At 38.1% G+C, this 12,961-nt stretch overlaps 2 protein-coding genes across 2 annotated transcripts; one reads left to right on the top strand and one right to left on the bottom strand.

The window, feature by feature from the left end:
• Positions 1–4,102: 4,102 nt before the first annotated feature.
• LOC137965718 (protein ULTRAPETALA 1-like) lies at positions 4,103–8,697 on the bottom strand. Its single transcript, XM_068812041.1, has 3 exons — positions 7,508–8,697; positions 5,466–5,790; positions 4,103–4,488 (listed from the first exon to the last, which is right to left on the bottom strand). Exons 1-3 carry the CDS (start codon positions 7,713–7,715, stop codon positions 4,314–4,316), a joined length of 708 nt encoding a protein of 235 aa, XP_068668142.1. The 5' UTR covers positions 7,716–8,697; the 3' UTR covers positions 4,103–4,313.
• A 2,751-nt stretch (positions 8,698–11,448) lies between these two features.
• Positions 11,449–12,922, top strand: LOC137965719 (uncharacterized). Its single transcript, XM_068812042.1, has 5 exons — positions 11,449–11,628; positions 12,116–12,229; positions 12,413–12,523; positions 12,662–12,724; positions 12,863–12,922. The coding sequence occupies exons 1-5, from the start codon at positions 11,494–11,496 to the stop codon at positions 12,887–12,889; spliced, it is 450 nt and encodes a 149-aa protein (XP_068668143.1). The 5' UTR covers positions 11,449–11,493; the 3' UTR covers positions 12,890–12,922.
• The last annotated feature ends 39 nt before the right edge of the window (positions 12,923–12,961 follow it).

Genomic DNA, 12,961 nt, shown 5'->3' with positions numbered 1-12,961 from the left:
GTAGTGTAGTTTAAAGTTTGAAAGTACATTTGTTCTCGATTCTAGTAGCTCCTTGGAATTTTTTTTATTTTATTTTTTTGGATTTGATATTAGTGGCAAAGAGTAAAAAATTGTCTTTGTATCAATTAGAAGTTAAGGATATATTTTTTATAGCATGTTAAACATGTTTTTATGGGGTGACTAGTGTTTGTTGCTTTGAAGGCAAAATAGTGAAAAAGGTTTCAATAGAGTAATGACATCAACAATTTTCTTGACTTGTATGAGAGATTCCTTAAGTTTGACCTAAAAGGCTTAGGTTATCTCTGATACAAATTAGGACATTCGAAATCTATTTCTACTTGTCTAAAAAGTAATTCTATACAAGAAATACCTCTTAATCTGTAGAGTCGGGGACTTTAGACTTCCCTAGTTTATAACCAAAATAGCAAGTTTTTGAGTGATATTTTCCATAAGAAAATAGTAAGTTGTTGTGGAATAGAACTTCTTGCAACTTGAGCCCAAAATAGAAAATTCAACCCCTCTTTGAAGTGAATGTTTTGCTTGCTTCTTCTTTCATATGTTAGGGTGATTTCTTCGCTTGCAAATATTTTTCAGCTAGATTTTCCACGTTTGAATGTGTTGTATCATTATGAATGAAGAGTTTTTGCCTTTCATTTATCAACAAGCCATGGTTGTAAGGTTTAACAAGCTTACTCAAGGTAATTGTTATGTTTATAAGATATATTGGAGAATTTTATTAATTAGTTAATAATTTTAGAGTTTGAGAAAGTCAAGAGGACTTAGTAGCAAAAGATATGTTAGTGGCTTAGAACCTAATGCTATCCAAAAGGTGAAGTTTCTTTAGAAATGGTAAACCAGCACTCTTTAATCACCCAAAACAGTTCTTGAACATTTAATGCACACGTTACCTCATCCAAACCCCCCCAAACCTCTTTTTATCCAATAAACCAACCAAAATTCAGGCCTGTTTAAAATGAGTTTTCTTTTTTCTTCTTTCATAAACATGTGTGATTTTAGAGTGATCTTTTGTCATTAGATATTCTTCAGCTAGATCTTCCACATTAAGATGTGTTGCATCAGATTGTGAAGTAATTTATTGAGTCTCCTAATGAAATTCAATTAGATGCTGTTTATAGAATTATAAAGTAGCTCAAAAGTGTGGCATGGAAATATTTAAAAATGTATAAATCTTGTGTTTTTTTCCTGATTTGATGAAATCCTTTTATGTTAATTATGTTGGATCTACTAGAGCTAGAAATCTTTTCTTTTGCTCATCTTTATTATGTTTCTAGATTGGTTTGTTACTCAATGGCCACATTATGGAGTTTCTACTATTATGTTTGGGTTCATGTCTCACTAGGTTATTAGTTGTGGTGTATCAATAATCAAACAAATGATAACTTAAAAAAGTTTAAAATTGAAGCAAAATATAGAGCAATGATCCATATTTTTACTACTACTATTATTTTGTATTACTCCTCCAGTAATAAAATGTGATAATCAAGCTTCAATTTTTATTGTTTAGTTTTTTTATGGAAGAAAGAAAGACGTTGATTTTCATTTAATTTGAACTGTAGATACACCTTCCATGTGGTTAGAAAACTAAGTTTTGAGTTCAGGTAATCCCCCCATGCGACTTCTTTCTCTAAATCGAGAGGGCTACAAACCGTAATGTTTGGTAAATTGTGAGTGACGGATATGTGGTTCTCATCAGGTGGTTGCAACTCAAAAAATATTCCCAGCAGTACACAGCGAGTTTTGGTCCTAGAACTTAAAAAAAAAAATTTAGAATATCAAATGTAACTGCAGTTCTAGTGAGAAAATGGGAATTCATCTTGGGCTCTTGCAGCAGTATCGCACCATCTCTCATATTTTATTTGCTGCTAGAAATGGTATCACTTGTGGGAATTTGTGAGCTGAAATAAGACCCAAGTCACTACTAGCATATACTTGTGGTTCAGGTTTCCCTATGGCCCCATATGGGCATGGCTTTTTCACTTGCTGAGTCGATTTATGACTCGGGTGAGTTGGATTTGTAGGGAGGAATTCGACTCTTCTGCCCCGACTAACAATCCCTTTAGATTCTCTCCGAATCTGTTCACGAGACTGATGAGTCCTGATCTGGCTCAGTTGATCTAATGCCGATTCTATTGTGTCCGAGTCGAAAAATCCTACTTCAAAATATGATATTAGAATAGAAAAGAGGCTAGACACAAATAAATTCAAATAACGATAGTAAGCACTCGTGATCAAATTCAGACAAAAAGACTTAGGTAAGGTCTAGGGAATGAATATGCTTTGAGGAATGGCATCTTGGTGGTTGATATGATCAAATCGATTGCTGTGGATTTGATAGATGAAACCAGAAACGAAATCCCAGGTGGGACATATCAACAATGGAGTTTAGTCGATTTTGGTTTCTTCTGCTGCTTTTTATATTCCGATACTGGCAATTCATTTCATATTTTACTAGTAAAAAGCTGAAACCAATTCAGCATTCATTCCTTTTAGCACCAGAATCTCGACACAAGAATCAGACCTCAATAACTAGTTAAAAACTCCAAAAGAATAATTGACAGATGAAAACCGTCTTCAATCTACGTCTTTTTTGAAGTTTTCTGTGAAGTAACAGTTGTCTTCCTCCTCTGGACGTCGTTCTCAACGCCCAGTAATTTGCTTTGAAGGCTAAAGCTTGCATGAAGCAAACTTGTTCTCTGACTGTGATGCCTCAGAAGTCAGAACCAGCGCCAACAGAAACGACAGTGATGGCAAAGAAAGGTTTCTTAGCTCAACAAATCTCTGACTGCGAGTCGATTATGATAATCCCAGAAACTTTTCTTCATGGAAATAAATAACAACCTCGAAGATCCAGCGTGGGTGAACGACCTCCGAAGCAGAAAACATTAAACAGAGAGAAGCTTGTATTTCAGTGTTTGTTTATACGACGGATTTAAAAAACGAAACCAGAGTAGTCTAAGAACTCTCCCTAGAGTAGTTGCTCTGACGTGAAACACTGGCTTTTTCTTCAGAAACGGCTATTTTTGCCACCTTGGATGCTTTGGTAGATTCACCGTCAGAAGTGACCGATTTTGATTGAAGAAAGAAAAGAGAATATTTTTCCGTAGTGTTGGAAAATGTAAATTAAACTGAGCTAGTTCGGTCTTCTCCTTCTCTGGTACTCTGGTCATGTCATACCAGAGACAGGGAGAAGACGGAAACTGATCTTACTTTTTGGTATCAGCATTGTCCATATCTACGTATCAGGTGATTCATATCAGATTTTAGGCGGTGACATGATAGAGTTCAATATTTTTCATAATCTATTCTGAAAATGCCGGCTACAGTACTGGTATGTAGAGTCCCCAATAAAACAATCGATACCGACAACCTCAGTGGATTCAAATTTGCATAGGCACTCGACTGAATTGCCTTATGCCAAACTCATCAGAGAGCAATCACCTGCCATGGAACACCACTAGTTCACCCACCTCATCCACCCCAAACAAGTTGCTCCATTATATGTGATAGGAAGGTCAACAGGCCAATTATTTTATCTCAAGAAGAAAGGAAAGCAATGATCCATCGTTGAAACTTGGAACTGGAAGGACTTGTAAAAAATCTACCTCCATCAAGCTATGCCTTTCTGCCTTGATTTTTCTTCTAGCGAACTTCTAACTTCATTTCCATCCGTTCAGCTACTACTGGAAATTAATTTAGTGTTTCTGAAACATCTAGAGTCTTTTTCGTCTCCTTTCTATCCTTCCACATTTTCAAAAGAGTTTGAGAAGTTTTGGAAACAGACGCCATTCTTGAAGACATTAAGCAGGAATCTTTTCCTTTTTTTTTCCTATGAGATGGTCAGGTTTGTTTCAATTTGAAACCTTGTGTAGAGGTAGTTCCATGGAACTTATCACCTGTAATCCTTGGATTATCGATCTGTACAGAAGGGTAAGGGAAGACGAGCAGTGAATTCATTTACTAAAGTATGCATTGCATCAAACTGTGCATCAATGGCATCAGATTACTGGGAGTTGGATGCTGAACACCACAAACATTAACTCAAAAGAAGCCCCTCCATGGCCACATGTGATGAATTGATCAATGAAGGAAAAATGAAAAATTGCCACATTTATAATAGTTCAAGGCTGCCTCTCAGAACTCCAAAATCAGAACTCAGAGACAGCAAATCCCACTTTGTCCGGCCAAGTCAATGATTAGGAGTTTTGTAAATGGTGAGGCCCAAATGGCACAAAAAAAGGGGAAATATCCCCACTGAATAGCCCAAAAAAGAAATGAACTTCTTGACCACCCATTCAAGCTTTAGAGTTCAATGTGAAGTCCACGCAGGTCTGGCAGCTGCATTCGGAGAACCTGCAGATGTTGCACCCAAAACAAACACAAGAAGTACACCCTTTGCATGAGGGAGAACGTGAGCATCCCCGGTACACTTTCCGACTAGCCCGTTCTTCTTCAGTATCACAAGTGATTCTGTTACAAGGAGGAACAGTGTAAATAGGTTTATATCCATGTTGAACATCTGAAAAGAAAGATTTTTGATAAATCAAAACAGAGATATAGAAACTATCATGAAGTAAGAAGCCTGGGCCAAATGTCAAATCAAACACATAGTGCTTCTTAGATCATAATCTGTTAAAGGACTACTCTGAACTGAATCCAAGCCTCCAAATTCGGATTGCATCAGTTCAGGGTCTCTTAGAGGGGGCTTATGGTGCCAGAACCACTGACGGAAACTTAGATACAATTTCAAATAAATAAACATCTTAACACATCTCCTGACAGTTGGATCTTTTACATTAGCAATCACAGACGGAAAAAGTCTTGCTTTTTGTAGATTTCTAATTTTGACTGAGGAGCAAGATGAGCTCGGTGCTCCCCTTCTAATATTACACTAATTTACACCATATAATGAGAAACATTCAAGCTTTATCAAAGGCACTTAGTTGATATTGTGCACTTAAACCTATTTTGTCTCCATTTTAGCCTCTTTTTAATGTTTGATATTTGAATGCCGGTTAAATTTCAAATAAAATATTATCATGCTAGTTCAGTCATTCTGTTAATACCCATTTATGTAATGGATGATTAATAACTAGAACATTTTTAGGAGACTAAAGAAGAAAATCTATTGCATTATTATGGCCCTTGGATCAAATGTTGTAACAAAATATGCTTTGCTTTGTAGAGGAAGTGAAGTTCAAGCATTACACATCCATGCTATATAAAGGTTGCTAATGTTATATCACATGATTCCCTTCTCCAAAAATACAAAACCATTTATTTCACATGACAATTGAGGAAGATAGTAACAAACAGCAAAAAATAATAGATATAAATAAAAAGAATTCAGCATTTACGATGAAAATCATATCGCAGAGCAGAAATGATAATATGAATCTAAGAGCTTCACAATGTAGGCTTTCAACAGGATTCACGAGAGAGCTTACTTGTCATATGGCGAGTTGGAACAATTCCAATTATGATCAAGTAGAGCATCATGATAGACCTGACATTCCTCTTTACTTCTGAGCCGAAACCTTCTCTCTTTGTTACAGATTGTACACCGTATAAACTCATCACGATGAGATGACCGCCCACAGTGGGATTTGTGGGATCCATTACCATTTTTCAGTGCTTGGTTGTAGTATTTAAGCAGTACTGTTTTTGAAAGAGAAACTTTTTCACCTTTAAGAATAATCCACACATTGTTCTTCCATTTTCTAGCACCTTCTCGCTCTGAATGCTTCTCAAAAGCAGCAGGGCTTAACTTATCTGGCCATCACAATAATAAATAATTAATCAGTCAACAAATTAAAAGAACACAGTAAAATGAGAGAATGGAGATTTTCACCAAGAAATTGCAACTGTAAAAGTGTATCCAAAAATTTAACCGTCCTAATAACCAGTAAATTATATAAAAAACTTTAAAAAAGAATATCTAAAAATGATAAGAAGGTTGATAATCCTATATCAAATATGTGCACCAACACAGAGTCTGGCAGTTCCTCACAAAAGGTCCTACTTCAAAGAAAGAGAAGCTTGGAGTGTCCACTTTTGACTTGAGAAATGTGAACCTTAGGGAATGAAGAATCAGAAAATAAATGACAGAAAAGTATCAGCACGGAATGTAAGATGCTTCAAGCAATTGATCACCTTCAAATACATTTATAAACCATATGAAAGCAATTGACTGTTTGATAGAGTAGCTCATGATCAAATAATCACTAGTATGGGCATAACATGCATGTTCAATCACCTCTGAGTTATTCTCTGAGTTTTCTATGACGAACTTCATTGTCAAATATCTTCCACAGAACTAAAAATGTTTTGCCTTAATTTACTGAACCAATTAAATTAGATTCTGTTTTTTGCTCCGTGTTTCTGTGACCCATCATAGTCAAGTTGCCTATGGAAATATTAAAGCTAGCTTCCAGTATCAAAGCACAAAGGAATAGCTACTCTTGGACCAATATACAATCTAAATACAGAGTAACCAGCAACCCAAAACCAATACACGCCATACATAGCAAAAAAGCTGTAAACAGAGCTGTACATGAAAGAAATCCTTTAAGCTATTCAAACACAAAACAAAAAAAGAAAAGGAAAAACCTCTAAGACCCAACTGTTAGCATAAGATAACAGTTTAAGAATAGATCTTTTAAATTTGTACATAACCACTTATATAGCTGGACCCATAGTTTGAATTGGTTAAACAGAAATTTCGAGAAACCACCATCGCTTATTAGAGTATACTCAGTATCTCCTCACTTTCAAACATATTTAATACAAAGTCAAACACCATGGCTATCTTGCTAAATGCCACTCAGATATTCACAATTCAAAGCTCAAGCCTTCATAATAATAGCCTATATGTTTCAAAAATACATCAAAGAGTGCCTTCCCAGATTGGCCAACTTGCAACCAAGACAAGCAAATGAATCATCCTAAGTCTATGGCAAAAGCATTTTCATGTACATCTCACCCACAATATCCACCATTTTCAAAGAAACAGACACATCTTCAACAGATAAAGAAGCATCGCCACACAAAGACCAACAAAGAAGAAAAATAAAATTCATCATCATCATCATCATCATCATCATCATCGAAGCCTTGTCCCACCATGTTGGGCTAGGCTACATGAGTCATCCTTCCCCATCTGCTTCTTAGAAGTCATGCTTCACCACTTCCCTTCATGTCTTTTGAGAATCAAGGTCGCGCGTTTAAAAGAGAAACGAATGAACTACAAACATCAGGTTGCAAGAACAAAAGAGGGACTGCTTCACTTGGCAAATAGACATCCAGATGGCTGTATATGTTTAGGCCATATGTTGCATCGTAAAGGGAGCTAAACAAGAAAACCAGTCATAACAAGTAAAACAAAACCTTGCATGAACGAAGGCCTGAGCACTGCAAAGCAAAACAGAAAACATGCAGAGTGAAGACAGAAGAAAGAGATTTAAACAAAGAAGCAAAGAATATTGCTAACCTTCCTTACAACCAGGAGTGCACTCACAACTGATCTCAAGATCACCTGACGCGAAAACCCTAAGCCTACCAACGGCATCTCCATACCTTTGACTCGTACAGCCGCATGTAACTTCAATGCAGTCTCCTCCTCTTTTCAGCCCACTCATCTCAGTCAAGTCCTCATCGCCAAACAAAGACGCTGCATTTTTCTCCGCACTACTTGCCATGTCTCACAATAAGCCGACGCAAGTTTAAAAGATCAAAATTTTTTCAAGCTGCCTTTGGGAGAGAATTCATCAATGAAACCTCATCGAACACTTTGTGGGTGGCATTGATCGGCGAACGTGAAGAAACATGGACTCGCTTGCCTTTTACGAACTTTCTAAAGAAACTTAAGAAAACCAAGACAGCAGCCAAATTCTTCGCTTTAGAAACCTTTTACAGGACGAAAAAGCTTCCCAAAACGTTAGAATGTTATCCTTACGCAGACAACAGGAGAGGCCTCCAGAAAAGCACTGTCAAGCCAATCAAAGAAGCCTCAGTCCGGATAAATCTGGCGTAGAAGCGTGCAGAGGATTACAAAATCTGAACAGAGACTTTTTCAGGAAGATCAAAACGCTATGTTTTCATCACCATTGTCCTCCGCTCTCCCACCACACAGACTCGGAGAGAAGATGAACGAACGCGAGAAACTTCACTTCCTGATGAATCTGGAAGGAAAAATCTAGAAAGCAGATCGAGCTGGATTTTTTTTTTTTTGTTTTCGAAAACATAAAAAACAGCGCCCGTTCAACACCCCACGCTCTCTAAAACCAATAAAAACGCATCACTGAAAATTCAGTTCCCCTGATAAATCCTGCGGAGAAAACGTAAAAAAAGAGAATCCAAATGGGTAACCGAAGAGGCAACCCTTCTCTCGGCTCCAATAAAAAAACCCACACAAACCCATCAAAGGAACCTCCTTCTGAACGCCATTCCCCGAGTCTCCCTCCGAGAAATCTGTTGGAGAAACGTGAACAAGTCGAAGAGACGGGAGCTGGGTCTCTGCGAAAACTGAAAACCCCCAGGAAAATCTTTAAAGCAACAAAACAAAAAGGAAAAAGAAAAAAACGATTTTTAAATGCTTCTGAGCTGGACAAAAGAATACTGACAAGTGTCGCGCCACAATGGCCTCTTTGCATGACAACTGACATGAAAATTTTTCAACTCTTATGCTCCGGAAAACTCCTCTCATGAGAAGCAAAGCCGAGGTTTTTCCAATAACCGTACTCCTTTTTGCTATTTATATTCGCGACTCTTAAGCTTTTTCTCTGTTCCCTGTCTTTCATCTCTGAAATCAAACTTGGATTTTGAGCCAAACCAAAAGCTCTCATCTCCTACCCTATCGAAGCCAAAATTTTGAGTGCTCAGAAGAGTTCCTCTCGTACACCCTTGTGGGTTTACAGGCTTCAGGCACAGTTTAGAAAGCTTGTGGATCCTTTGCTCATGGTGTCTCCCACGTACGAGACATTTCAACCACAATGTTGATTGCTGCGGATTACACATTCGCACTCGCAGCCTTTGTGGCCTTCTTTAACAGTGAAAGCATCCTCTTATCTACAAAACCCATTTACATGAACGCTACTTTGACCGGTCAATTTGTAAAAATCTATTCAATGACCATCAGTTGTTCGTTCCAACTCTCCAACTCGAGTTTTACCGTTTTCAATAATCGCGCTCTAGATGTACACTTCTCACCTCTGAAGATGTAGCTATAGTGCATAGATCTTCAAAGGATTCGAACGATTTTTGGAGCTTTCCTTGTTTGATTGTTCAATTATGGAATCTTTCACGCAAATAACTGTGAAGCGTGTCTCCTCCAGCTAAATTAATATTCGCGATCAGGATGTAGTCGGAACTGTATTTTCATTTGTCTTTTTCATTCACCCATTAATTTACTGCTTAAAACAGAACTCAGATTAAGTGGATTATAAACATTGTAGTACCCAGAACTTTTTGAGCTTCACTGCATCATTTACTGGTCGGAAGACAGAGCCATGGGCGTTCTGCAAGACAAGACCCACATTTTCTTTTTCTTCTTCTCTAAAAATATGTTACCGAAATCCCATTTTCGAGTGCCTAAAAAGCATCGGGACTGCAGTCCTCCAGGCTCCAACTCATTCGTTGAGTCTGAAAGCATTTACAGCTGTAATCTGACCTGATATGATCTTTAACAGAAATTTCAACACAAGCTAATCTTAACGTATGATTGCTCTCCATCGGTGGTAAAAACAAACAAATAATAAGTTATTCAAGGTCGCCTTTTTGAATGACGTTGCGTGCGGACACCATTATGCACAATAAATACCAAAAGATCCAATGACAGCCGAAAGAAAGAAAATGGTGGAAAGCCTCCGAGGTGATGACACTACGGGGACCACACATGTTGTTTCAACTGGGTAGTTGAGTTCGATCTATCTTCAATGGCAATTACTGGGTACTTACCAGAAGCATTTTGAGGAGGTTAACCTACTCAGACTTAGAACTTACAAGTAAAAAAGTTGAACGGGTTGACTAGACTATTTAATCAACAAGAAGATGAACCTGCCATTGCATTAAAAACTATTTCGATGGAGATTGAATTAAGGCTACCCGGATGATTTGTCGACCGTATCAGAGAACCTGTTTGATATTGACTGAAAGACGGGTTTTTGGCGACGACTGGATTTTCGTTTTACGGTAGCCTCATTACTGGAACGCATATGCAAGGTTGTTGTAACAACCAATAAAGCATTAAAAGTCCGACTTACTGGAGGAAATCGAGGATGCTAGTTAATGAATAGAACATAAACAACCCACCAAATTGACTCGAGATTGCAATTGGGAGGTCAGCTACTACAATGAAAACAGCTAAAAGAAGAGCAAAAAACAAATTGCAGTTGAGCTAAATCTAGCATGAACTATTACCAGGACAAAAAAATCTAGTATGAACTGCGAGACTGAAGAATACTGATAAGTAATAACCCACAAAACCAGAGCTCAAACCGGAGAAAGAAGATAGTTTATTCAAATACGTCGTCGTCTCCCACAGGCACAGGATAAGGATAATTACAAACAGTTGGGTTTGAGCGGCTTTCCAAGTTGTTAAGATTCGTTATTACTTTCTGCAAAAACAGATCCCAGCAAGAAACGGAAACTCAACTATCCGTTTCCAATGCTAGGAATTAGCAATGGTTTCACGTAAAAATCTCTTCCGAGTTGCAAGAGTTCGGTTTGATGGTCGCTTCGTATGATTTCTTTCTGCATGAACCAGGATGCATCTAATTTTGTCAAATATATTTCTGATTCTCACCTTGAAGTATGGAGTTAATCTTATCTGCCTCAACTTCGGAGATGGGAGTTGGATTTGACGAGTAACGGATTAACGTGACATGCCATGTTCGAAGCTTAGCTAGTTGCAGCGTGCAAGCAAGGAGCAATAGCAGTACGAATCCCTCCGCTGCCTCCATTGACATGATACGGTCCAACTCTCCCAAGCTTTTTACGCAATAGCAGGCATGTGTCCCCCTTCCTATATAATTAATCCAAAACAAAATATATTAAATTTGGCCTAAAATGATTAGCCGATAACTTTGCTCTAATATCATATTAAATTGGGTCTAATGTCTTATTCTAAAATTACTAGTCACATAATAAACCTGTCCGATATATATCAAATGTATCACTTGATTATGCCCTTTATCGGCTTGTATCAATTGATACGGAGTATATCGGTCATGCTAAAATCTAATACGCGGTGGCCAATATCCGATTCGTGTCGGTGATACGGACGAAGGCAAAAATCGGCGGGATTGAACTCCACTGAAAGTTGAAAATTCAAAGCGCTCAAATTTCTTAAAATGTCCTAAACGTCCTTATTTTTTTGTTTTAATTTCAGCTCCAAACCGCAGCAGCTTCTATCTTTTCTCCCGCGCCATTCCGTCTCATCCTCGCTGTTCCCGCGAGAACTATCCACATTCGACGCCAATGAGAGTTCTGACGTGCGCGTATGCAGCCGCTTTTCCTACACAACAGCGGCCTTCAAAGCCTTTCTCGAAATCGCTTCCTCTTCGATCAAACTCCAGAATCGCGGTTGCCCTACGTGATGTCTTTGTGCCGGAGGTTAGATTTTACTGGTGTTCTTTAAACCCTATACCCGTTGCTGCTGAAAGATGTTAACACTGTGCTCTCTCGAGGGAACTCCCTCAGTGTGTCTGCCTTCATGACAATTTCAGAGTCTGATGGAATCCTTCATGTCAACAACTCGTTATACCGTCAAGTCGGAGAACTTGACGTGGTTCTTTTTTACTAGACCGAATCGTTTACTAGTTTCTATAATCCTTAATCCATTAGCTGGTTTACTTGCAACCTTTATTCTGTACGCCGAACTGCCTTGGATGAGTGCGGTATCCCGAATTCCTCCCAGTGTTAGCTTTATCACGGGACTGCCTATTTCTTACGTCTTTCTTGGTTAAGAGGAACTATAAAATGCAATGTTGTGTCTTATTTTTCCAAGTAGCAAAAAGAGGAAATGCAACTAAATGATCCCCAAATAAATGGATGCAATGTTTCAGTCTGGTTCACTGCAGCCTTTTTTGTGGATATCCAGGTTGCAGAAGCTGTTGAGTCACTATACTCTGAGTTTAGGTCCATCGATAATTTGGTGGCTTATAATACATCTCGTGTTCTTAAAGCGTATCAGAATGCAAGGGTTGGCTCTCACGTAAGTGACAGATATATTTGAGTTCTCTCGGTGAGAATAAACCACACAACTATATTATTAGAGCTTTTTCTGTATACTCTTGACACACTAAGCCCTTCGAATGTTGTCTTAGATCACAGATAAAGGCAATTAACTCTTTGGATTCAAGCGTCACTGATAATGTTCATTTTAGTTTTCTATCAGCATTTTGGTGGCTGTACAGGTTATGGTCACGATGAAGCTGGGGGGCGTGAGGCACTGGATCAAGCATTTGCAGAAATTGTCGGGGCTGAATCAGCAATAGTTCGTTCACAGGCAAATCTTAACTCTTAATTACTTATTTCCTATGTTTGCCTGTAAATTCTAAGCGGTCCCTGTTCACTTGGTATTTACTATCCATTTTAGAGATATGAATGCATTCACTGACATTGGGCTTTCCTTTTTCCGTTGCAGTTTTTTTCTGGTACTCATGCAATAACGTGTGCTTTATTTTCTTTCTTAAGACCGGGGGATGAGGTATCTTATCCTTCTTTCTGTTCTTTCCTTAACATCTGTGTGCAAATAGTTATGCAGTCTTTGCATTTGTGATTATTTGACTAGCTCATTCATCTCTACAGTCATGTTTAGACTCATTTGATTGTCAGCTGTTAGCAGTTGTTGGTGCTCCTTATGATACACTAGAAGAAGTTATTGGAATTAGAGATTGTAATGGGCTCGGATCTCTTAAAGATTTTGAAGTGACATACAGAGAAG

Source organism: Aristolochia californica, unplaced genomic scaffold, assembly GCF_029961685.1.
Source record: "Aristolochia californica isolate CCGP_79_NKW_82.1479 unplaced genomic scaffold, dmAriCali1.0.hap1 SCAF_5, whole genome shotgun sequence".
NCBI lineage: Eukaryota > Viridiplantae > Streptophyta > Magnoliopsida > Piperales > Aristolochiaceae > Aristolochia > Aristolochia californica.
This window is presented reverse-complemented; position numbering and strand designations above follow the sequence as displayed.

Excerpts from the sequence above, each read along its gene's own strand:
- LOC137965718 (XM_068812041.1), bottom strand. The coding sequence starts at position 7,715 with ATGGCAAGTAGTGCGGAGAAAAATGCAGCGTCTTTGTTTGGCGATGAG. Across the intron at positions 5,791-7,507 it reads CACTCCTGGTTGTAAGGAAG|ATAAGTTAAGCCCTGCTGCT; the intron begins GTTAGCAATATT and ends TGTGATGGCCAG. Across the intron at positions 4,489-5,465 it reads TCCAACTCGCCATATGACAA|AATCACTTGTGATACTGAAG; the intron begins GTAAGCTCTCTC and ends TCCTTGTAACAG.
- LOC137965719 (XM_068812042.1), top strand. The coding sequence starts at position 11,494 with ATGAGAGTTCTGACGTGCGCGTATGCAGCCGCTTTTCCTACACAACAG. Across the intron at positions 12,230-12,412 it reads ATGCAAGGGTTGGCTCTCAC|CATTTTGGTGGCTGTACAGG; the intron begins GTAAGTGACAGA and ends GTTTTCTATCAG. Across the intron at positions 12,725-12,862 it reads TCTTAAGACCGGGGGATGAG|TTGTTGGTGCTCCTTATGAT; the intron begins GTATCTTATCCT and ends AGCTGTTAGCAG.